This window comes from Vanacampus margaritifer, chromosome 14, assembly GCF_051991255.1.
Source record: "Vanacampus margaritifer isolate UIUO_Vmar chromosome 14, RoL_Vmar_1.0, whole genome shotgun sequence".
Lineage (NCBI taxonomy): Eukaryota > Metazoa > Chordata > Actinopteri > Syngnathiformes > Syngnathidae > Vanacampus > Vanacampus margaritifer.
This window is the reverse complement of record NC_135445.1, coordinates 21,278,208-21,304,651: the sequence shown is the minus strand read 5'-3', so window position 1 is coordinate 21,304,651 and position 26,444 is coordinate 21,278,208. Positions and strand designations below refer to the sequence as shown.

Here is a 26,444-nt window from a genome sequence, read left to right as displayed (position 1 = left end):
TTTCCCATTAAAAATGTGATTTATGAGGTTAGACCATTGGTCAATATTCCGAGTTCATTTTTCCAGTTAACAAGGATTGTTTTTTTGGCGATAGCAAGGGCTACGAGTGTAGATTGAAATTGTTTATGTGGTAACTCAGTTGTTGTTAGGTCACCTAGCAAACACAAGCTTGGAGATAAAGGTATCCTACAGTCCAAGATAGCTGAAAGTTTTTCTAAGACTTTAGTCCAGAAATACATAACCGGAGTGCATAACCATAAAGCATGAAAATAAGTGTCGGCCGTGTTTTGTAAACACTGGAGACAAATGTCGGAGTTTGAAAGTCCCATTTTCTTCATCATGTATTGAGTAATATGTGTTCTATGAATAATTGTATATAACCCTAACCCTAAGTTGTAAATTTGTGTGTTTTGTCATTTTAAATACGTTAACAAACTTGAATCCAAAAGTCAGATTCTGGAGCTAAAGACAGGTCCGTCTCCCATTTAGAGATGGGTAAGCACATTTTATCTGTGTATTAAAGTAACATATATTTTTGAGAGTTTTTTTGTAGTCAGAGAAAAAGCTTTGTAATATCCTTAGCTATAACAGGCGGTTGAAGCGTACCCTGAAGTGTTGGAATTTATTTCTTTACCATAGTTTAATGTAAGATTACCGAGTGAACAATACTGAGCTCTCTCAGAAAAAAAGTAAAGGTTTTTATGAAAAAACAGTTTTAACAGCATGATAAAGGCCAAACCACTCTTCCGACCAAATATGTGGTTGATCTGGTTAACCCACAAGTCACGATGTTTGATGAGGCATGATCAGTCTTAGTGGAATTGTGAATAGGTAGAACAATGTCTGGGGGCTCTCAACTCGAGGTTAGGCTATTCTGACAAATTTTCAACTGGACCCGTTCAACAAGCTGGGCGCCGCGTAGCAGATAATTTTATTTTATTTTTTTAAATATACGTGCGACGTTTAGTATTTTTTGGAGCTTGTGCAGACAAGTTTTTAAGTATTCCCCCTTTAGTGGTGAAGGAAATGTGATGAAATATATTAAATTTGATGCCCGCCCCAGTCATATAGTATTTTGAAATTCAAGATTCTTTCAACAATTGTTGTCCCAGGTCTTGAAAATGGTACAGGCCAAGTTTGATGTCAATTGGATGAAGCATCTAGGAGAAGTGGGCAAAGGTATGACACCTGTAAATGTAAAAAAAAAAATGCCAAAATTGGGCATTCAAAAAAATCATAGCTCACTTGCTGTTCATTTTAACATATGGCTCCAAGATACTTTTTTTGTAGGTCTTGGGCTTCTTCATATACCTCCAAATTTTCATAGATCTTGGTGAAACGTACACCAGTGGCTCCTTCGTCAAAAATTTCTAGGGGGCACTTTTTTTTTTTTTAGCGCACAATACACAAGAAAATATTGCTCATTTTGGCAGGCCACCTGTCTGTGCCAAGTTTCTTGAGTTTTTGTGCATGTTTAGGCCCCTCAAAACCAGCATGGAATTCTTGGAGAAAAGTGTGTTACCAGCGGCAACAGTGTTTCACGAAAATTCACAAACTTCGTGTTTTAAAGGCACAGAGTGTAAAAAGTGACCACTAGATGTCACTATAGCATAGAATGCAGTCAAAGCACATGCATCGAGAGAGAGATCACACTTCGCAAGCCTACCACCAATTCTTATTTTGTGTGGGCAAACAAGCATCTTGATGAGCAATGGCACCTTGGCAGCCGGTGTGAAGCCCGGCGAACGACGCTGAAAGACCAAGCGAACCGGATTAAGCCGGAACAGCCGTATTTACAGTTCATTTATTTTTTTCCCCATTGTTTTGCAAGTCACAAGTAAGTCTTAAGTCTTTTCCCTCAAGTCCCGAATCAAGTCCAAAGTCAAGACTGACAAGTCTCAAGCGGTTCAACAAGTCATACACTTTGAGTTTCAAGTCCTTTCGAGTCATTTTAACAACATTGTAGATTATATTATTTCGGGTGACCATCAAAGTACGAGTCAGGGAGTGAACCAGTAGTGGTGCAACAGATTAGCGCGTTTGCAAATGTTACCAGTAAGTTTACAGTCTCATTAACTACACAGCTACCAACGACAGTTAGCCAATAAACTGATATTAGCTTACTTACCATTTTTTTGGTGGAACTTCAGATGTTGAACAAAGATCTAATCTTAGACACGCTGCAATTTATTTTTATTTTTTTTACCACCTCATAATTTTTGTACCCAACGAGTAGTGCAACGGATAACAAAAGTCATAGATCAGGGATGGGATTGTTTTTTGGATCAGCAAAAAAAAAAAAAATCTAATCAGATAAATAGAACTTTATCTTAATTTATTTTATAACATGCTTTTGCCCATTAAAGTAAAAAAAATAATAATTACAGACGCTCCCCTACTTACGAACATTCGAGTTCCGAACAACGGTACATACGAACATTTCTGCGCGTACAGTATGTCGAAAAATGTTTGGAACGAAATGCTGTAAGTTAGATTTTGTATTGCGCGTAGTGCTTCTTTCCGCCGCTAATACCGACGATTGGCGCTGTGAGAGCTCATTGGAGGCTGAGCAACGTGGCGAGGAGGAGGAGGAAGAAAACGTCGGTCCCCATGAAGCAGGAAATAACTTTTGAAGCCGATTCCAGCGACAACGAAGAATCTCTCATGATATAAAATCCTCCTCTTCCTCCTCCTCCATCATCTCCTTAAGCATCGAGTACATCTTCCAAAAGTAAGTTAAACTTCATTTTATTTATCTTATTACGTACATGTACATACTGTGTGTGTGTGTGTCTCGCTCTCTCTCTCTAACATACGTAGTACAGTACAGTACTGTACGTATTCTCTCCATTTTATTAATTTTTTTTCAGTACAAACCAATGCAGGTTACTTGTACAAGCCTTAAACATACTTATATAAACCTTCAATATACTTATATAGGCTTTAAACATAAATTATAATACAAAATATAGCACTGAAGCAACTTACGAACAAATTCACCTTACGAACGATCGTCCGGAACGTAACTCGTTCGTAAGGTGGGGAGCGTCTGTACTCAAAAATTAAATGTCTAATCTAGCCGTAAGGATTTAGGAACACAACTTTAAAGGCACTGTCTGGAGTTTTGACCATTTTTGTTCGTAATCAAACCGTTTCTGTTTGTAAACAAAAAATTCAAAACAGACCTGTAAGAATTATTTTGGAGGATTATTATACATTTGCCGTGTTGAAGTGAATTGCCTCTTGGGAAAACACATTGCAGTGAGAACATAAATACATTGAAGTGTAAGTCAACGTAATCATGTGGTAGTTTTTGTTTAGGATTGTTATGTATTGCAAAGGAGTGTTGTTGTATTGGGTGAAGTTGCAGGAGGACGACTCAGCTGCAGAGTGAGGACAACTGATAAGAAGACGAGACGCACGTCAACGCCAGGGCCCCTGGACTTGCATGCCGCACTTAGAGAGTGTGAAGTGAGATAGGAGTTGTTTTTCTCTTTCTGTCATGTAATCAGATGCCCCAATTAATATATATATGGGGGCTATTTGAATGATGAACCAAGAGACTCTGTACCGATCAAACTAAGGCTGCAGTTTTCTCTTCCTCATGAGCAATAAATTTGGAACCAGATGCTTCCTCTCTCTTTATTTGATAAATGTCTACATCTGAACGTGACATTTAAATTGGTCCTTCGAGCCGGATTGCAACATACCGGAGGTGCCCGGAGGCAGAGCCGACGACCAAGAAAAGACCGTGGCCACGGCAGCTGTCCCTTTTTAGGGGACTGGACCTCGGCCCTGTTTCTGGGGACTAAAGGTTGAAGCAAGCCAGGAAGAGAGAAGGCAACACTGGTAGGACACTTATATTTTCATTGGCGGATGTTTGGTAAATGAGTGTCCGTTTAAAGTTAAGGGCGACGGTGTCCTACGCGCGTTTAAACTCCGTGGAAAAGAGGGCGACGGTGTCCTGTACGTATTTAAACTCCGTGGATAAAAGAAATAGACAGAGGAAGTCTATAAAACTGAGGAAAAGGGGACTGAGAAATAGACAGAGGAAGTCTATAAAACTGAGGAAAAGGGGACTGAGAAATAGACAGAGGAAGTCTATAAAACTGAGGAAAAGGGGACTGAGAAATAGACAGAGGGAGTCTATAAAATTGAGGAAAAGGGGATAGAATAAAAAACCGTAAGAATACTAGTCAATGTTGCGTGAAGAGACAGAGAGAGTCTATAACACTGGAAGAGGGCGACGGTGTCCTACGCGCGTTTACACTCCGTAGAGAGGGAGTGAGTGGAGGTTCGCTACCTCGGTGTGAGTGGAGGTTCGCTACCTCATTATTGTTTGTTCGGGGACTTAAAGTCAGTTTAATCTCTTTAAGAAAATCACTGACTTCAACATGGGGAAAACAAATAGCAAAATAGCCAACAAGAAAGACCCGAAACAACAGTTAACATGTAAGGACTGGAAGTTTGTAGAAAACCAATGTCCTTCTAAAACAAAACATTTAAATTTGTGGATAACGAAATATGAATTTGCTGGCCAGCTTAATACACAAAAAATATTTAACTTGCAAGATAAAATAAAAACCACACGAAAAGATAATAAGAAGAAAATGAGCAAAGACGGATACGAGGATACAGAATTTTGGATGGTAATGGCACAAAAAAGGAGGGAAGATAAAAGTAATGATAAAATCGAGAAAGAGTCCAAAAATAAAAGATGGGAAAAAGAGAAAGAGATGGGGGAAAATACAGTCATGTTTCAAAGAAAAGAAGATGATGAGACAGGGCCAGTGGGATTTAAAAAAGAGGAAAAATGGGAAGATAGGGAACAAACCCCCGAAAAATCTCTACAATCGACCTTGTATCCGCCGCTCCCGAGTTCTCCCTTGCCACCCTCACCCCCGCCCACGGGGGCCGTGGGTAATACCATGCAGACAAGAAAGAAGGGGAACTTGAGAGTTACTTTTTCTAAAACAATGGGGAAGCTTTTCTCCCCTGAGCAAGTGAAGCTTCCCTCATCGGAGGAGGAATTACAAGATTCTTTTCCGATGATAGAAGTGGCGAATCCTAATGTAGATGACGATTCGCCTACAATTTTGGTACATCGAACATGGACTCAAGAGGATGTTAAAAAAGCAGTAGATGGCATTACATCCCACAAAATCGATGTTAATGAATTTGTGCAACAAATGGAAGACCTCAGAAGGTCTTACCACCTGAACGGGGTAGAGGTCCAGCAGGTGTGGATGGCAGCCCTAAAAAATGATTGGCATAGCGTCAGAGGAGATTGGGAACCAAAAGATTGCCACGTTGTTTTGGCTCATGATAGCCGAGAACTTGCACACCAGGTCCGCAGATTAATGGACCGAACAAGAGAAAAATTTAAAGTAAGAGCAAATTATACTGCCATCGGGAGAGTAACCCAAAAAGAGGGGGAACCATTCGATGATTATAGAGTGCGAATGACTGCGTGCTTTAAAGCTAATAGCGGCATTCCTGAAAATCACGATGAAGGAAGTCTTTTTGAGGAGCAGTTAAAAAATGCTCTCCATGCCAACACGCATCACACTATTCATCAGTGGGTTGAAAAACATTGGGTGGATAAAGCAACGGGAACGTTAGAACAATACATTAGTCAAGCACTGCATGCTGAAAGAGTACTGCAGGCCAAAAAGAAAAAGACAGACACATTTATTATTGAGAACGAGGAGAATGAATTCTACTTTCAAAACCGAGGAAAAGGTTTTTACCAAAACAGGGGCCGAGGAAGGGGTAGACCTCAATTTAAAATAGGACCCGCCGGCAAGGGGCGCGGCTACGCCACAGGCCCAAAAGAAGTCACCTGTTGGTGTTGTGGGGAGACAGGGCATTTTTCGAGGCACTGTCCCCACAATAGGAATGATGCATGACTAGAAAAATCAGCTTCCCGACAGGATGACAAACAAAAAGCCATCGAAGAAAATGTGACATTAAATTTGCAAGAGATCTTGGTATTCGATATTTCAAAACCAGAAGTGCAACTCATTGTAAATGGAAAGCCAATAACCTTTCTTTGCGACACAGGGGCATGTAAAACTGCTTGTAATGAGTCTATTCCAGGCGCCGTCATGTCAACAAATAAGATATGGATTAGGACAGCTCAGGGGGATCTCTCTGCAGTTTCTGAAACTAACCCTGTGTGGATAAGAGACCCCCTGGAGGGAATCGTGCAAATTGCCAATATTGGTGGTACCAGATTGTCCCGTTAATTTGCTGGGGAGAGATGGGCTGTGTAGATTGGGATTAGCGTTAATATCAACACCCGAGGGACACATGGTGGTAAAAAGACGAAGTGAAATAATTGAATCAGATTTGTATGTGATGCAAGGATTTGGGGAACCGCTTTTTTACTACTCATTGGATATGACAAATAAACCGCCACTGTTTACAGGAAAAGCATTGCTCGAACAAGCCGACTATTTTGTAACAGAAGAACAAAATAAAATGAATGAGAACTACCTTCATGTAACTATGTGGTACAAAAAGACCCCAGGTCCAGATCCCGAATATGAATTTAAATTGGAAAAATATACTCCCGAGACAATCGTGATTGACTATTTGTATACTGATAATTTGGGAACCGCAGTGGCAGGCGTCAGACTTCCACTTAAACTGGAAGATCTACATAAGGAAATGACGCCTCCACACGTGTCATTATTCAAACCTTTTGACTTAAAATGGAATCAATTGGGAGGATTCGTAAAATTGGGCCAAATAGTGAATGATTGGGAACCTGACGGGGAAAAGTCAGGCACCGAATATAGTGAGAGGGCAAAAATGACGAGAAAGGCATTGTTCTGGAAAGTACAGGTCAATGCTGGACGTCACCTCCAACAAAAATGACACGATATTGATTCCTTCCTCTTAACAGAGGAAGAGGAAGAATTTTTAAAAAGGGTTCCAAATTGTTTATGGTCAGAAGGGCCTTCCGATGTAGGACTCATTAAAGGAGCACAACCTGTGCAAATTAGACCAAAAACAGAATATCGTCCATGCATAAGGCAGTATCCGTTAAAACCAGACGCATTAGAAGGGATACAACCAGTTATTGAGTCGTTAATAAAAGCAGGGGTAATAGTTCAATGCCCGGATTCTCCCTGCAACACACCAATTTTTCCAGTAAAAAAGTCTCCACCTTCTGTCGGTTGGAGAATGGTCCAGGATCTTCAAGCAGTAAATGCCGCTGTAATACAACGAGCACCCTGCGTTCCTGACCCACATACACTGCTAAATTCATTAAGACCGGATGCAACAGTTTTTACAGTAGTAGATGTTAGCAATGCATTTTTCTCTGTTCCTGTCGACCAGGATAGCCAATATTGGTTCGCATTTACGTTCAAAGGCAAAAAACTGACGTTTACGAGATTGCCACAGGGCTTTTGCGAGAGTCCCACTATTTACTCACAAGTAATGATGGCGAGCATGTCTACATTTGAACCACCATGTGGGAGCCAAATTCTACTCTATGTAGACGATATCTTATTGGCATCACCCGATTTGGGAGCTTGCAAAACAGATACTATTGCTCTGTTATGTCATTTGGCCAAGGAAGGTCATAAAGTAAGCAAGAACAAGCTACAGTTGTGTAAAAACCAAGTGAAATACTTAGGACATAATCTGAGTAAAGGTGGTCGAACAATCTTACAAGATAGAAAAATGACCGTCTTGCAGGCTCCGAAACCATTAACGAAAAAGCAGATGATGTCATTTTTGGGGCTCACGAATTATTGTAGGACATGGATTCCAAATTATGCAGAAATTGTTGCTCCTCTTTCAAAAGTGATGTATGAAGAGGACTTAAAAATGTCTTCACCTTTGCACTGGTCACAAGAAGCTGAACAGGCTTTTTGTGAGATAAAGCAAGCCTTGGTGTCAAGTGCGGCCTTGGCTTTACCAGATTATTCTAAACCTTTTGTTCAAATGGTAGACTGTAAAAATGAATATATGACGTCTTTGCTGGCACAGAAATATGGCGAAAAGCTAAGACCTGTGGCATATTACTCTTCAAGGCTGGATAGTGTGGCATGTGCACTTCCTCATTGTGTGAGAGCCGTTGTGGCAGCTTCAATGGCAGTGGAAAGCAGCTCATTAGTAGTGCTTTTCCACCCATTGACTCTAAAAGTTCCACATGCAGTTTCTGACAAGACCCCTCCCATGGTTCAACCCATACAAGCTCAATCTTCACGCCCTCTGCCTCTGACCACACTCAGCCAAGCAAACTGCGAGATTGAGTGACGAGGTACCTTGCAAATGGTCACATTACTGATCCGAGACTGTGCACCGGTGATCATTGACAGGGATAATAGTTCATACCGGGGGAAGTTGAGGACAAAATCACCACCACATATTAACAGAAGCCCAGAGGTGTAGATTGAGAAGGAGTTCATGTTTAAACATCCTGTATTTAAGAAGTGTTTATTTCTAAGTCAAAACGTTGGACAGTGCCTATAAGTGCAATATAAGACAAGATACATTATTATTTTATACATCGTCCATGTATAAATTAACTGCCTTATGTTATATTGCACTTGAAGTTGTGTTCCTAAAATCCAAATGACCATATTGGACATTTTGAGTTAAATGTTTGTTTTTAAAGCTAGTGTTTTATAAAATAATAATAAATTAAGACAACTTTCTATTTATCTTTTTCTTAATAACTGAATTTAACTTTATTTATAAAACACTTTAAAACAAGCATTGTTGTATACAAAGTGCTGTACATGTAATGATTTCCAGAATAACCGGATAGTGGATCCCACAAACGCAGAGACACAAAGGGTTTGGATTGACAAATTAATAGTACACAACGGAATTCTGCAACACAAAGCGCTTGACGAAGCCAGGAGAAAAACAGTTAACAAAAGTTGCTTGCAAAGTATGCAAAGAAAATAAAGTAACAAAAATACACCCAAGGGCTGTAGACTCGCACAACGCGAATAGGGAAAAACAAAATGCAAAGCGAGCTATACAAATCAATCACTCAAGCGTAAAGCTGAGGGAACACAACATTAAAGAGCAAAAAAGGCTCAACGCAAGGTTAACAAGTACTCAGGCAATAAAAGCCGAAGAAACAACAACATAAAACTATGTGTCAAAAGACTCACGTGAGAAACTGGAAACAAGAAACAAAGCTAGAGATAGGAATCTGTAAACGAGCCAACAGAATACTGTGGTCCACTGTATCAAACGCTGCAGTCAGATCAGAATGAGACATACATAGTCTCAAGTGTCATTTGCCAGGAAGATGCCATTAAAAACTCATAACAGGTCTGTCTTAAAACTTCACTGGAACACCTCCAAAATGTTATTTTCATCCAAGAAGGTGTTTAGTTGCGTGCGTACCACTTTTTCCAAAGTTTTTGAGATGAAAGGCAGTTTTAGAAATGGGCCTTAAATTTGACGGCACACATTGATCTAGTCCAGGATTCTTCAGCAGTGGTTGCACCACAGCATGTTTAAGCTGTTTGGGGACTACGCCAGAAGACAGGCTAATGTTGATAATAGCCAAAACCGATTTACCAATACTCAGGAGAATTTCTTTTAAGAAATTAGGGAGAACAGGATCATATGGAGAGCCGGATGGCTTTATCTGGCAAACAACATTCTAAAGAGCTCAAGGCAATGGCTTCAAATTAATTTAGCACCACTGAGCAAGGGACCTGAATGGAGGGGTCAGAGATGATGTTGTTGTTGGTGGTGAGAGCTCTAGCTTTGGCAATCTTATCAATGAAAAACTGGAGGAAACTATTGCACATTTCAGGGGAAGAGTTTGTGCAGGTAGGCTGAGGAGGTTCGAGTACTGAATCAAAAGTTTTGAATAGTACACGTGGATTATGACGGTTTGCCTGAATACGATTTGACAGATGCTCCTTTTTGCCTCTTTTACGGTGTTCTTGTAACAGCGCCAAGAGTCTTTCAAGATATGATAAGAGACTTGCAACTTGTCTTTTTTTCCCCAACTGCGTTCAGCTTTGCGGCATTCCTGTTTGGCTGCACGTGTTTTTTCATTGAAGCAGGTCTCAGGTCTGACTTTTGACCACACAGTTTTGAATGGAGCCACTGAGTGCAGTATATTTAGGCAGTTTGAAGTGGGAATACAAAGTTCATCAAAGGCATCAGACAATTAACCCGCATTAGGGGAGGGCTTTTTTTTTTTAATGGATTCTATGGCCATTTGGGCTGCTGAACACAAATCTGACAATCATTTTGACCTGCAATAAAGTTGTATATTGGTTCCAGCCATTTATTTTGAAAAACAAGGTGGGAAATAGCTTTTTGGCCATATGTTTTTCGTAAAGTGCATAAAAGTGATGTGTAATATGTCTTTTTATATGTTTTTAAGGTTCCTGAGTTCAAATATTAGCATATTTAAGATACGGGAGCAGAGGACGTGAGATCGAGTCCGGGCTTCAGCCTTCCTGGGTGGAGTATGCATGTTCTCCCCGTGCTTGCGTGGGTTTTCTCCGGGTACTCCAGTTTCCTCCCACATTCCAAAGACATGCATGGCAGGTTAATTGAACACTCCAAATTGTCCAAAGGTGTGATTGTGAGGGTGGATGGTTGTTAGTCTCTGTGTGCCCTGCGATTGACTGGCAACCAGCTCAGGGTGTACCTCGCCTACTGCTCGAAGCTAGCTGGGTTAGGCTCCAGCGCCCCCCGTGACCCTTGTGAGGACAAGCGGTTAAGAAAATGGATGGATGGAAGACACTGGAGGTATTGGCAGGGTGATATCTGCAAACAAAACACGAATTTTAATGAAAATAGACAGGAAATACATGTTTTGAGTCTAAGATGAATACAAATAATGACCATGGGCCTAATCACTATCTCAAAGTTTCTGTCCCCTAGCCACACTCAGCACCCAGTGTCCCTAGTCTACAATGACTTTAAGCCTTGGATGGCAGATAACAAGTAGAACTTGCTAAGGAGTACCTGCCATGGTGTGAGACCATCCTAGCGTTCTTCAATGCAGTTGTGGACACCTACAACAAGTTCTCGCAGTCGCTACATTCTTTCAGAATGAGTGGTTTACCAGTTGTTCAGAGATTTAACCAATGATGGGCCATCTTATCATCTTCGCAATGATGGAACTGCTGGGCATCGACAAGATGGGTGATCAGGATACTGTAGAAAGAACATAGACAGGAGTTAAGAGTTTCCTTGAAGACAAACTAGTCGAGTTAGAGAAGATTCTGTCGGACAAGAGAGAAGCAGGATCTGGAAGAGATAGACTTGTTGCTGCCGCATTGAAGAAGTTGCGATACAGTGAATGAATACCCAGATGTCCAAGACTGATTTCTTCAGAAGATCGGATGGTGACGACGATGACAAAATAAAGTATGGACCATTGACTAACTTAGGATGTGAGTCTGAATTTTTTAAGTTAAACCACAGAATAAAAGTTTCTGGTGGAAGTTTTTCTGTTCAAACTCTTTCCAGAATGAATCTGCTTGCAAGTGGTGGTCTTCTTTTACATTCTAAATTTGAAAGTAGGAGTACTGAAGGAAGAAAGGAAAGATAGAAGTGTGTTTGCTGCTCTGAAAAGGTCAATGTAGTACAGAAGCTAGAAGCAGACTTTCTTGCAACGGTCACATCTGCAAAGAAATTAGTGCTGCGCAAGGAGGAGAAGCTAAAGGGAAACAAGCCAGTAAAACTAACAGTTTTAGAAAGATGCAAAGACCATAATGGCCCACTGACTCCTAACAACTTAGACCAGTGTTTTCAAACTCAGTCCTCGAGGGCCAGAGTACTGCAGGTTTTGGATGTTTCCCTGCTCCAACACACCTGCTTCCAATGAACAGGATAATTATCAGGCTTATGTAGAGCTTGCTGATGAGCTTTAGGTGTGTTGGAGAAAGGAAACATCCAAAACCTGCAGGGCTCTAGCCCTCAGGATAGAGTTTGGACACTACTGACTTTATATATATATTACCAAGTCTCACAGAAAACCAACTCCTAGATGAAACAAGTTATCTTCAGCTCAGTCGCACCAGACATTCGTCACATGAACAGTGTGAAAGCAGCAGGTGACAAGTTTACAATGGAGAAATTCTCTGTGGCCTCAATAAGAAATGCACTGAGACGAGAAGATAGTGTCACTGAAGCCATTAATGCTCTGCTACTGAATGTACTGTAAATATTCATGTATTAAGAATACACTAAATAGTCAGACTGACTGAACATGTAGGTATTTTGTTGTAGAAGTCTGTTATTGTTGAAATGCTCATGTGAAATATTGAATAACCCCATACATGTCAGTAAGTCACATAAACATCTTAAATCCTTTAATAAAAAAAGATACAATTTGGGGTGATATTTGACCAGAATTTCACTAAAAGTACCAATTCTATAATGTGACGTCCAAACATTTTTAAACCACAAAAAAGTTTTCCACTCAAAATAGACAATACAAAAGACCCAACAAATATGGTTTCTATATTTTAGGACTCAGTAGTCTTCAAAACCCACAGTTGCATTAATAAACTAAGTTTAAAATAGTTAATAGGGATTTTGGGGGTGGAATTTATACCAAAAAAATGACCAAAAATGCTATTTTTCAACTATTATAGACATTCCAAATGGCCCTCAGATCTGATTGATCTATTTTTGTATTCAGTGACCATGAAAACATATAGTTAGTCATATTACAAGCCATATTTTCACACACAAAAGATGACGAAGTCCCATTGTCCTCCTTGTCTGAAAAGAGAGGGATGACGTTAAGTAGATGCCCGCAGGAACGCGGTTGCCAGCATGAACGCCGTCGCCGCAGTGACCGAGTGCGTGTGAACAATTCACCAGAAACATCCACCGCTGATGTTGACTCAGACTCTGAGATAAGTGAGATAGAACCGAACTCTTTAAGCGATTATTGTCCCTCCGAATCAGATGAAACAGCAGCAGATCATCATCCCCGGACCTCCCAGAAAGTCGTGAAAGAGGTAACTTGTTTGCTAGCTTGCTAACGTCCAAGCTAACGACCGTTTTCTGAGTTGCTACTAGGGTTACCATTTGTATCATGCAACGTGCAAAAAAAAAAAAGAACAATTGTCCAGCAATAATCTCAGATGTTTACAAATTATTTGCAATGTAGCAACATATTCTGTGGTTGTTGAACATAACTCTTTAAATTGCAGGTGGTGCATCCAGCAGTATTGACACCTGTGAGCAAGAAAGGTGAATCCCCCCCCACACACACACCATTTCATACTGCAGCAATTTTTCTTTTTATGCTGCATTTCTTTTAATCATTTACAGAAGCTGCATCAAGTAGCAATGGTGCTGTTGATGGCTGGACGGCGACTGGCTGGAATCTGATAGATATTATAACATTTTTAATTCTTCATTTCATATATTAACCATTGTTACACATTATTAACATTTTAATTCTTTATATTGACCTTGTCGAGATGTTTTGTGTCCTGGGCAGAGCAGGTGGTGTTGACTTCGTATAGTCTGACCTTAAGCTGGGACATACTATTTAGTCTAAAAAAGTTCCTTCTCAGCGTTTTGTGCGAAAACACATTTAGTCCTTGAACAGAATTTGTCCCAAAAACACACCCACACCTGACCTTGTTTACGCCATCTGCTCACGGAAAAGTACCAAGAGTATGTTTAGTCTATAAATGAAAAGAGAGGAGGTCTTTTAACTATAAGAAGCCATTCCACACACGGAAGAACGACATTTGACGCTCTGAATCCCACCTGTTTAAGTGATGAATTAGAGGCTGTTATTTGACCAGAGATCTCTGTTAGATTAAAAAATCATTTTTGCAAAGGTGTTTTTTCTTACATTAAATCTATCTTCAAATTTTAGGACACACAAAGAGTAAATTTATAGTCATTCCTCAACAAATCCTGCAAAGGTCCCATTCAGGGTAACCCCTGGGCTCCCGGACGCTGCTGGGACTTGGACTCGGATAAGCCAATATATTTCCTCAAGCTGTTCCTGATAGATGAGGTTCTTGAACATATTGATCAGGAAACAAACAAATGTGCTGACAATTATTTGGAAACGCAAGCCAGTCTGCCACACAGCAGAAGCAATGCGTGGAAACCGCTCACAGTTCCAGAGCTCAAAACATTTTTCAGACTGTATTTTATTAAAGGTTTTGTAAAAAAAACTTAAAAAAAAAAAACAGCACTGGCAATGTATAGGGCTCTTGAGGAAACCTATGTCACAAATTTCTTTGGTAAAGCAATGACAAGGAACCGTTATCAAATAATATGGCGTTTTTTATGCATTTTAACACAAATGCATCGCATGATGCATCAGACTTAATGCACAAAGTACGGCCAGTGCTGGATTACTTGGTGCATAAATTCAAGACACTGTACCAGCCTGAAGACAGCATCTGTATTGATGAGGGAATGATGAAGTGGCGGGGGCGCCTGTCCTTCCGGGCATACAACCCTCAAAAACCCATCAAGTTCGGAATAAAATCCTATATCCTGTGCGACACAAAGACAGGATATTGACACGCTCTCAAACGTAGTTTTTCGCTCCTTGACAGGGGAGGAGTAGGGCATGGCTACACACTTTATATGGACAACTTTTATAATTCAGTTAGCCTTAGCGTCTCCATGAACGAGATATTAAAGTGTGCAGGACACTGAGGAAAAACAGAGGTAAACCTGAGCCAATAAAAGAGGCAATAAAGCGTACTTTGGTGGCTGAGGGAAAGGTTGCCTACAATAATGGCATAGTTATGGTTGTTGCATGGCAGGACAAAGACATTGTAAAACTAAAAAAAAAAAAGACCACAGAGAAAGTGCCGTGTCTGTCAGCGCCAAGGAAAGCGGAGTGAGACGACCATGTGGTGTCTCCTGTAGTGTGCCCTTGCACAAAGGTGACTGTTTTCACATTTACCACACCAAAAGGGACTTTTAGAAGGCTCAGTGTGAACATGCACACATGCATTCAGACACACACGCAAACTCATGCATGCAGACACGCGCGCACACTCACACCAAGTTCAACGTTCATGAAAAGTTCATGCAAAGTTAATGCATAGTTCATGCATCAGTTCAGTGTTGTTCTTGCAATAAACTGTTATGTTATGCCCTTTTTTGTGTTGTTTATGTTTTTAATTATTAGGAAAACATTGTTTAGATATTTGAGGTATCACAAATTCAAAAAAATAACATTAAAGTGACAGTTCTGCTTGAAATGCATCCTTTCACAAAAAGCTTGTTTTTGCAGAATTTTTCTTGGAAACGAGTATTTTCAAGAAACTTACCAATTTTCAACTGTTGTTTATTAAAGAATGGTAAAAGCTAGAAATGTTTTTTTTCTAATTAAAGAAGATGGTTCTTTCTTTTGGTGTGTTCCATGCTTATACATCTACAGAACTAAATTTTCTGTCGGCCTTAAAAATTAGTCAAAATGGCAAAAATTAGTTGGCATCGGCTCTCCCAATTTGAGAAAAACAGCTATCATTAAATTAGTTACATTTCCTAAAAAAGGTTGAAACCTTTTTGCCCACCCCTTCCAGCAGTGAGGGGGTTACAAATTCTACGTCTTGACTCATGAGCGGCAGATTTAACAGCAGCAGCAGGGAGAAAACCGACATCAAAGCAAACAGCCATATGATCAGATACGGTCAGTAATTTTCTACTATTTTTAAATTTGCCACCAGGAGACCATGAGCAAGAATCAGGTCTAAAGAATGACCTTTTTCATGAGAGGGACCAGCCACACATTGCACGAGATTAAATGAGTAAATAAGTCTAAAGTCTTTAGCCAATGGTTTATCAAGACAGGACACATGAATATTGAAGTCCCACAACAACAATGAAAAATACCTCTAAGTGCAATTAAAGGCACATAACCTTCGTTTAAACAATGGAAGGTGAATTACAAAGTAGCAAAGGTCCACAATATTGAAAACTAAATAAAGAAAGCCAAGCAACAGCTGTCAAAATATGGTACGTTGACAGCCAGGCACCCGATGCTAACGCTAACACCTAGCTGCTAGCCACAAATGTAATTAACTTAGCTATTAAATAAACTTTCATGGTGGAATTATGGTGATTGGTTGTAAAAAATATGTAATTTCAATAAAAACATCGATAATGCAAGCTGAAATGTCAAAAGGAAGTAGTCAAGCTGGCGTTCAGGCTACCATGCAGGCCGACTTCAAAGTAAAATCCCACCAAGGCTGTTGCATTGGTGTCAATGTATTATTTGGCCGGCTTTATTTTGAAGTTAGCCTTAGCATAGGCGGCATGTGTTTGCAGCGTCCCTGACATGTCTGAATGACGGTGCTGTGTCAACACAGCTCGCATACGTACACACACTGAGACGGGAAGTAATCGTTAACATACATTTTAATCTTTTTAGTATGGTGGAAGTAGCAAGTCTTTTCAAGTCAAAGGGCGCAAGTCCGAGTGAAGTCAGAATCCATTGTCGTTAAAGTCCAAGTCGATTTGCAAATATTTTAACATTTTGTCAAGTCAAGTCTAAAGTCGTTCAAATTCATGACTTGAGTCAGACTTGAGTCCAAATCACAAGTCCACACCTCTGCTGCACACCTCTGGTCAAGATCCAAAGTTATGATTCAGATTGGTATAGAATTAAGCCTCAGGACCAAGAGAGGTTTCCCGTATCCAATTTAAAAAAGAAACAGCAAACTAAGATTTGTTTCCCCTAGTTGACGATTACCTCTACAAAAGATGCCACCTCCTGAAGAACCAGGTTCCATTCCAATTGATCTTCAGTGTTGAATCGTTGTGTATAGTCTTCGATTTCTTCAGATAACTCCTGCATGTTTTGACAAAAAGGCGGACAGGGGGAAAAGTATATTAAAACAGAACTAAACACAAAACTATTTCCAGCAAAAATACATTGTATGTGCCAGCACTAGTTGAAACGCTCTACTCCAGGGGTCTTTTTTGAAATTGAGCTACATCTTGGCTACTGATTAGTGCACAGGTCAATCAATTTGATACACACTTATGCACACAAATTATCCTTTATCCTATGTTCCTATGTTATAATCAGTGTTGGGCTTAACACATTACAAGTAACGCAATACAGTAATATATTACATTTAGGCATTACATTTACTTTGATGGTACATCGTGCAATTTCTATTTCTTAATTATTGTAATATTCATACTATGTCAAACAAAAAACGAAAGTTGTTGGACAAATATGTGCAACATAAATTCAGATGTACAGAGGAACGTATGGAGTTCCACAGGACTCAATTGTGGGTCCTCTGATATTTTCATTGTATCAGGTGCCCCTGGCTTCTATCTTACAAAAACAGCTGTGGCTGTTTGAAAGTGCTATAAATATAGAGTTGAGTTCATTGATGGGAGTCAGCGTCCTAACTGCATTATTTGCAATGCCGAGCAATTCTATTACAGCACAACTAAAGGAGCACTTCCTTAAGATGCATGGATATGGGGAATAAGAACACAACAATTTCTGAATTCAAGGTGAAGAGAGCTGGATTCAGTGAAAAAGCTACTATAGGACCCGACCGATTTCCACCAGAAAAAAATACAGATTACTGATTAAATCGGCTTATTATTAAAAAATATATATATAATGCATAAAATTATCTCCTCCACCCCACCCCCCATTCCTAACTTTCGCTTTTAAGATTTACTCTGCTTTGAATGAGAAGTCCATAGTATGATCTTATCAATAAATTCCATGAAGTGCACAAGGTTATTGTATAGATTTATGTCAATAATAAAACTATTCTTGTTTACAACTGTTGTACTGTATATGTTTAGAGTACATAATAGGTCTGGAAAAATAGAAATCACAATTATTTGATTGAGATTGAAATCCTGATTAAAACAATTTGTGATTTTAAAACTTAGTATTTATTAAACTACTGAAGCTGCTCAACTACTTAAAAGTGTCATCGTAGTGTCAAGCTCGTTCATTCCAGCACATTGTTTTTGTCAAGTACAAATTATGTTGTAAATATTATGTGAAATTCAAGCCTCTTGCATTTATATTACTCATTTTTATTCTAAGCATTACCCCTTTTCTGTTATATTTTTATCTTGTGTTATTTTCACAAGTCTTGGGACTTACTGGGCTAAACTGGGACCTCGGGCATTTATTTTTTGCCGTGTCATTTTAACAATCTGCAGTGTGACACCGCGTCACAGGGTGTATTCTGTTTGGTTTTGGTGTGCATGTGCAGCACTTTTTCGTTTTGGTCGTCAATGTTTTTGACGCTGTAGAAGCGTATGATTATTGTGACGTGTGGTGGCGCCGAGCCCACAATTTTTATTTTATTTTATTTTTTAAATAAAGTGAACCTGTGGACTTTCAGCTCTTTTGTTGCTCTCCCGTTTTTTGTTGTCCTGCTGCGCCTTCCATGGCCGATCAGCCACTGCACGTTACATCGTCATCATTATTATTATTATTGTCATTTAACAGCTTAAAGAATGCTTGAGGGACAACAGAATAATATACACTACACACTTGCTAGTTACTAATGATAATTCATGACATTCAGGATACTTTAACAGTGTCGGAAATTTTGTTTTTCTTTCATTAACATTTTAAGGGGAAAATGATTATCTAATTGTCCCAATTGGCCGATTGTTTTGGCAGATGTTTGAAGGGCCATACATATCAAAATGCAACACTATTTCTATAAATCTCCTAGCCTGGAAACCAGACTCATCATTGTAACCAGAGAATGTTGTGTGAAGATGCAGACCGAGAGTGACACTGAAACTCTAGTAGAGTTTAGGGTGCTCCATTGAAATGTGTCCTCAGATAGATCGCAAATCAATGGATTTTGCAAGTGCTATGCTATTGGTCTGTCCCCTTAGCGTCTGTTATTTTTTACATATTATTAAATTAAATGTTGAAAATATCTTTAGAACAAATTCTACAAAGCCTGCTGATGAGCTGATCATTGGATTTAGCTGCTTTTGCACTGGTAGCATTGGTGCTACCAACTTTTTCAGTTGGATGCACAGCACAGGTTATGGTTGCACCTTTTTTGGGGGAGATACCACACGACCGTATTTGCTGATGTATAGTTGTCACAATTTGCATAGTGTAGAGATTGACAGAGACTCAGCAAATAGCTGTAAAATATTTTACTGTAACAAAATTTGTCTGCAAGTAAAACAGGTTGAAAAACACACGACAGTTTCAATGTATCGTCACCATTCAGGCCATTCGTCCACGCGGTGGCGCGGTTTCGGAGCTATTTTTTTTATGATAAATGTTATTAGAATTACATATATATAAAAACAGCAGGTTTATTCTTTATTTTGATTCATTGACATACCAACAACTAGAATGGAGGATGGAAGCCTAGAAGATGATTAGGTATTGTAAACAGAAGTGGCGAGTTGGACCATTGATTGTAATTAAGTAAAAAAAAAAAGAAAAGAAAAAATGATTTCACACCCATCATTCTTCTTAATGTATGCCAGCTTTTATAGATTGATAGAAAGCCCACATTGTTTAGATATTTGCAATTCTTAACAGTTAATGCATTGATGGACTTTTTTCTGTCTGAGTTTGAAATGATTGACAGTATTTGAATGCAGCTCGAGGCTTGCTGTCAATGTTTAGCTCCCGGAAGTGACTTACTAACGCTGGGGACTTGTGCCGTATCATAGAACGACAGAATAATTAACTTTCTTAGCATCCTTAATTGGCAATTAAATATAATTTCGAGGTGGCGTTATGCTGATGTTGGAAGTTGCCAGTCGCGAGAGGACGAGTCAAGCTGGCTGCCTTGAGCCGCAACGCCTTCCACGCACTGCGTGAGTAAATTTTAAAATACCAATAACAAGGCAATTACATCGACATCAATGTATTATGGAAGGCTTTTATTTTGAAGTTGGCCTCCGCAGAGCGTTCCGTAGACTATGTACGATTCGAACCGTGGCGCTTGAACCATATGGATCACGGCTCAAAGAGTCGTTGCACCACTCATTAAAACATGTAGGCTACTCGCGCCGTGCAACTGAATTAATTTTTTTACCAGCACAGGCTGTACATTTTACTGCATTTGCAGGTGAATTGGTCGCAGTGTCGAGTCCTGTAGTTCTAGTTTATCTATAAAAATCGCTCTAAGTATGCCTCTGCAGAGGAACTAATACTTGTAATCCTAATCCTTGTGCTCCAGCAATGAGAGAGCCACTGCCGTGGCAAAGGAAAAAAAAAAGACATGTTCCTTGAGATCACACTGCTCCCACCTCCCAATTTGAGAAGGACTCGATTAGATTTACACATGACTAAAAAACTAGGGGACGCCCTGTAAAAAATTTAAAAAACAGGGCTCAGGAGAGTGTGCCTCAGAGCGGTAGGAAATTGTAACTGTGCACATCTCTGTCCGTTCTCCTTACAAGCAAAAAGAATGTAAGTCTTTTGTCTTCCTTCCTTGTCTGTTGTTTATCAAATGTTCTAGGTTGACTGAACCTGACACAAGGCAAGCTCGGTGCTACTTAAGCCACACCAGCTGGTAGCAATGAGCTTCGCCTGGATAGCTAAACATGTTACGAAGTTGTTATTAAGTCAGTAATCAGTGCCTCCACGGCAGCAAATATGATACACTTCTGTATCATCAAGTATTGTTTTTACGAAGGGATTACTAGGAAAAGATGGAGAAGTCATGCTAATTGTTAAACTAAGATTAGACTGACACAATCATTAAAAGTGGAATTAAGTGCTTGGTGATTTTCCCAGATTTTTCACATTAAAGAGGAGCATATCCAACTTTGAACAGCAAAATAGCAGGCTAATTAAAAAGTGGCTGGAATCTGGAGATATTAATAGTAAAAAAAAAAAGAAAAGAAAAAAAAGAATAATGTTCCGGCATGTCATACATCAACCAGGAGGAGTGTTCTATAAGGTTAAAAGTATATTAATATAGCTATATATACACAGAATAATGCAAATACAAAATAATGTCTACATTTTGATTTTTGAGGTCTGCACAATAAATGCTTTCAAAATTACAGCTGATCTTCTTTTTTCTTTTTAATAAATTTAGCTTTGCTAAAAGACCATACAACGCCCTCAGAAATACAGTACTAAGTTTAAACAGAAATTTATATAAAATGGCCCACTTAAAATGTTTCTAGACAAGAAAATGTAGTTATCTGCTATGTACATTCTTAATTTAAGTAATAAAAATGGTTGATTATATTAAAAAGAAAAACATCTGTTCATTTGTTATAATGACATATTTTAATTTTTTAACAAAACCCTTGTCCCTGGGATTAACCTACAAAATATTGCTCCTCAAATGAAATCATTGAATGCAAATATGCTCTGCAAAGCAAAAAATATATATTTTGAGCCTTTGACTGACAGACAGCTGCTGCCAGTGCTGTCTTACCATTTTAATCAATGACAGTGTCATAACTTTGTGATAGTTTTTTTTTTTTCGATATTAAAATAGGGATTGTACGGAGCCCGCCAAGGGACATCACGAAAATATTTAAGATTGCAAGTTAACGCAATAGTTTGAAATATATAACGCAATGCTATTGTGTTTTACAGTATTGCAATACTATTGCGTTATATTGACATAACTATTGCATTATAATGCAATACTATTGCGTTATATTGACATAACTATTGCATTATAATGCAATACTATTGCGTTATATTGACATAACTATTGCATTATAATGCAATACTTTGCGATATTACGCAAAGCTATTGCGTTTTAACGCAATGACTTTTTCCACTTCTCGTCATGTCATTAGCAACAGCCTTGGCTATCATCACCACCATGATTGCTTTGTTAAAAGGAACCCAGACTGTAATGATAAGTTTGCTTTATATTATTTGTTTGGTTGGTACTAACATAACTATGAGATTCATTTTTTCAAAAATCTTTTACAGTTTAATAAATTTTGTAGAAACATTATTTGTACATACACCACCATTGTTATTTACGTCGCAACGAATTCAGTGCGTAGTGACATAGAATGGCGGCTGTCTCTCTGCCGAACAATGTAAAATGCCTATAAAGAAAGCAAGGTAAGCCTCGTAGCGTTTCTAAAGTAAGAACATGCGATCGGGAGGGTCACCCTCTCACACGCCGTGCTCTGGTAATTCACCAGACGCATTCAAGAGTTTTGATCGTCCCTTTAGGAACGCTACGGAGGCTTACGTTGCTTTTGAAGAGGGTCTTCTGCCCAGGTTTAGTCATAACTGTTTTAATTTCCTTAATTCCTCAATAGAGCTTTACTCTGCGGAGTAACTCACTTGTGCCCGGTATATTCTGTAAAAATAAAAGCTTCAAAGTAACTGTTCATCGATCTCCAGCCTGCATTCGGATAACCAACATTCTCACTACCCGAAAGAAAACGAACACGCGGAGGAAAAGATCGGCCTCCTAACACTTTCTTTATAGGTGTTTCACATAGCCCCTTGACGGCTAAGCGCATCATGCGTCCACCACTCGCTCCACGGTTCACGCGGGCCCGCCTGTCACGAGCGCTCGAGTGGAGATTCGGAGGCACCGTGGCGATGCAGTTCAGGTCAAAATGGTTTGCGTGTCCTGCCTTGTATCTTCATTAGAGAGGATTTTGCAGCAAACGAGTTGCCCAATGGCTGTTTGTGATTTCCTCAATAGTGCGCATTCTTTGTAATGCTAGAGACAGCACGCACATATTGTATTGATGCCTCAACCGTTAGCCCAGTCTGATTTTTGACCTCCTGGACACCTCTAATGCAACTCCAGTAGAACCTCCACACCCACAACCATTGAACAGGTATGTATGTGGGAAATGCAGGGAGATGCCCACACTTCTGGAGAGGAAACAAGAATCTCAACACTGAGTTGTTGATGCAACACATGGACCTGTTCATACTTGAAGATGGTGTACTGCAAATTGCCAGACGACTAGAATGATATACGAGTGTAAACTCATACATACACATTTTTGTTTAAATTGTGCAATAGATAACACCTCAAAATTTAGTGTGAATTATTTTTGTTATGTGTGCAATAAAAAGTTTGTTTGAATAATAATTTAATATATGTTCTGATTTGAATTACAGACATTTACTCAGTTTCATATAAACTATTACCATGAACATGTTGCCATTTTGAATGAAGCTGAAGCTTTGACGTAGAGCATGTTGGAAGACATCTATACATTGCATTTTGTGGTATTATGACAATATATGGATCAATAAGAATTAAATGCAAAATTACTACAGAGCTGTTTATTCAGTGTAAAACCTTTAGAGTGTATACTATTTACATTTGGTGTTATATATAATTACTATACATGTAACTGCTTGGACTGAAGTGGTAGAGGCTGGCGGCTTTGTTCATTCAGATGGCTACCCAGCAGGAAAGAAAATAATGCATTTTAGGAATTTATAGGATTATGTTTAGTGCTTCTTTCAGAACCACATAGTTACAACAGCATTGGTAGATCACAGTGTCTACCCGCAGTACAAAAATAAATAATAATAATATAAAACCCAGGATGCAGAGAGACAGGAGGAAACAGTTCATTTGTTCTCAAAGTATCAACAGAAAGTCACCTTACTCAGTAAAGAATACTAGAACACAAAGTAGCCACAGAAAATCACTTTACTTTGACCAGGAAGAGACTCGTAAAAAGAAAAACAGCCGGATAACTGAAACTTCCTGAATGATGTGAGTGGCAGGAGGAGACAAGCAGCAACGTGGCAAGAACACAGTGAGTATAGCAAGGGAATCTTCCAGCGCAGAAAAAAGGAAGAGGCTGTGTAGACAGCCAGCTAATCAAACTGATGAAACTCAGGTGTGTAAGCAAGACTCTGACTTGTTGCTGCTGCCCAACTTCTCTATTCCTTTGACAGAGAAATCTGCATCCCTGCAATTGGATTAAGTATTGTCAATCAATCAATCTTCATTTATAAAGCACTTTTATTACCAAAATTGCAACAAAATTTGAATTGTAGCATTACAACCATCTAGTCTGCTTATCTGTGAACCCTGGCCAAGCCCTATGTTGTACTGTAGACATGGAATTTAGCATGATGGGGGAGAAGAGTTATGTTATGTTGAGCCTTGCGCTAGGTTACCCTTTTCTCTGACTTGGCATTTGCCTGTCTGTGTGTATACATGCAATAACCCAGTATCAATCTATATATTTTCTTACGCAAACTACTCACCTGTCCGACAGCAACTCCTGCACTACGGTGGATGCAGGAGGCTGCGGTCTCACCCACCGACTGTGGTAATGGGGTCAACGTGATATTGAAGAAGATGCATTTCTACACGTGAACACAACCAGCATGACAATAATATTTTGTGTTCGCTATAAATCATTTATTTTGAAAAAGGTTAACATTTTTTTTTCAACAGTACTCCACTTTACATACATAAGCTACACAACATAGGCTTGCAAAATATTCGCTGTGTAAGTAGGAAAAGTTAGCGTCAATAGACAAACCGTTGAGCTGTATTGACGCTGTAATACAACTTTACATGTTTAACAAGCTTCATAAACTATAGTTCATACTCAAAAAGTAAACTGAAGTTACCTGTCCAGCAGAAACTTAGCGACCAAAGCATCTGTCTTCAGACTTCTCTGCTGCATTAGCAAACGCCATCGCTGAAAAGATTTGCCCAAAATGACTTTTGTTTGACTTCGTTTTCATTCCTTGTCTCCTCCGTTCAAGCAACCTCAAAAACAGTCTTTCTTTTGCGGCTCGGTGGTCCTGTATCCTTCTGTGCCATTGTTGGTTAACTTTGAACACACACGCGAGGAGCTAGCTACAGTAGGAAGAAGCTACACCACCGCCGCTGCTGCTGCCTCCACCACGCTAGTAAACACTGTTACGTTAGAGGCCTACGCAAACTACGTATTCGGGGGTACATACGCAAGATGTGTGTTCGACAAGCCAGGAGCTAATCTATAACGAAGCACCTTCGTTATTGATTGGTTAGAATCTAACATTCCCCGCCACGTCCACAGTTAATCAATATATATATATATTTTAAGTATAAGTACAAGTCTGTTACTGGTTAATAAAGCAATTTGAAGTGAATCAGAACCTCTCTAATCAGACAGTTTGTAGTAAAATCCCCTCTAATACCTTTAAGTGTACAGTGGCGCAGGGTTAGGGTTAGGGTTAGGAGCATGAATAATGGTTTGGAGAAATTTTTATGATCTAGAGAAGTCCGATTGCGAGGACATACTTCGCATGCAACGTTATAAGGTATGTACGAAATGTTTAATTAACTAAAAGTGAATTAACAAAGCAATCCTGGTGTCGATGATAGCCAAGCCTGTTACTAATGACCCGGTAGTGGAATTTATCCTTCTCTCGCAAATAATTTGCGTTATTGCGCAATGTGTTTTGAAAAAGTAATTGCATTAAACCGCTATAGTTTTGCGTTATATCGCAAATTATTGTGTTATAATGCAATACTTACTTCAATACAACTCAATAGTATTGCAATATAACACAATGCTATTGTGTTATATTGCAATCTTAAATATTTTCGTGATGTCCCCCGGTGGGCTCAGTACGATTGAACATGATTTCAGTTTTTTTTTTCTTCTTCATATTAAAATAGCGATTGAACATGGTTTTAGGTGGTGGTGTTGCGTTGATGTTGGTGTGTACGTATATGATCACAATATCAGTAGATTCCACCTGATAGAAACTGAAATTTATTGAATATTTACTAACTCTGTATGGATTTCATAGTAATTAAAGCTGCACAATAAGCTGGAACTGACAAATACAAATCATTTTGTGACTTTGAAAAGTCCTAAAAATTTAGTTTTTAGAATAAATATGTCATAGATTAAAGTAAACAGGAGCTGATGAAGATACGCACATTTAAAATGCAGTTTTGACATTTTGGTTTTAGTTCCCCTTAAAAAAAAAAACTGGTGTTCGTGTATGCAATATTCCAAAACCTTGAATGCAATTACATAGCTAATACTTTGCATGTTAATGAACTATGAGAGAGTGAGCATGGCAGAAAATGAGAGGTGGTGACAGCAAGAATAGGATATTAATTTGGTGATTACTCTGTTGCACAATTACTACTTCTTTATAATGTTAAATACAAACCAGTCAGAAGGTTGCAGTTTTTATTTTTTTTCGTACCTTCACCAAAACTTTGACCAAGTCCATCTTGTTCAGCAGTAAACACACAACTATATATCGGGCGTAATATCGAAGCTTCTTCACAACTAATTCTGGCCTAAGAGAAGAGAAGACCAAGAGAGGTTAAGCATACAATATATTTCAATACATGCCACTAATATTTTTTTTTACAATCTTTTGAATGTATTATAATGTAAGCCAGACAATTTAAAAAGTATATTTGTATTTTTGCCATAATACAGAGAATTGGGGGGTGGGGGATGGTGGGTGGGACAAGCATATCAGAAAGTAAATATTTTACAGTGCATATACATTTACTCAGAAT

At 39.0% G+C, this 26,444-nt stretch overlaps 1 protein-coding gene across 4 annotated transcripts in view; it reads right to left on the bottom strand.

Moving 5' to 3' along the window:
- The window catches only part of scai (suppressor of cancer cell invasion), a 171,117-nt gene that overhangs the window by 78,403 nt on the left and 66,270 nt on the right, over nucleotides 1–26,444 (bottom strand). For all 4 annotated transcript variants that reach the window (XM_077542791.1, XM_077542793.1, XM_077542792.1 and 1 more), the window contains 2 exons: nucleotides 26,120–26,216; nucleotides 16,703–16,801 (listed from right to left, as the gene is read on the bottom strand). In XM_077542791.1, coding sequence (XP_077398917.1) covers nucleotides 16,703–16,801; nucleotides 26,120–26,216 — 196 coding nt within the window. The remainder of the gene's footprint in view (nucleotides 1–16,702; nucleotides 16,802–26,119; nucleotides 26,217–26,444) is intronic.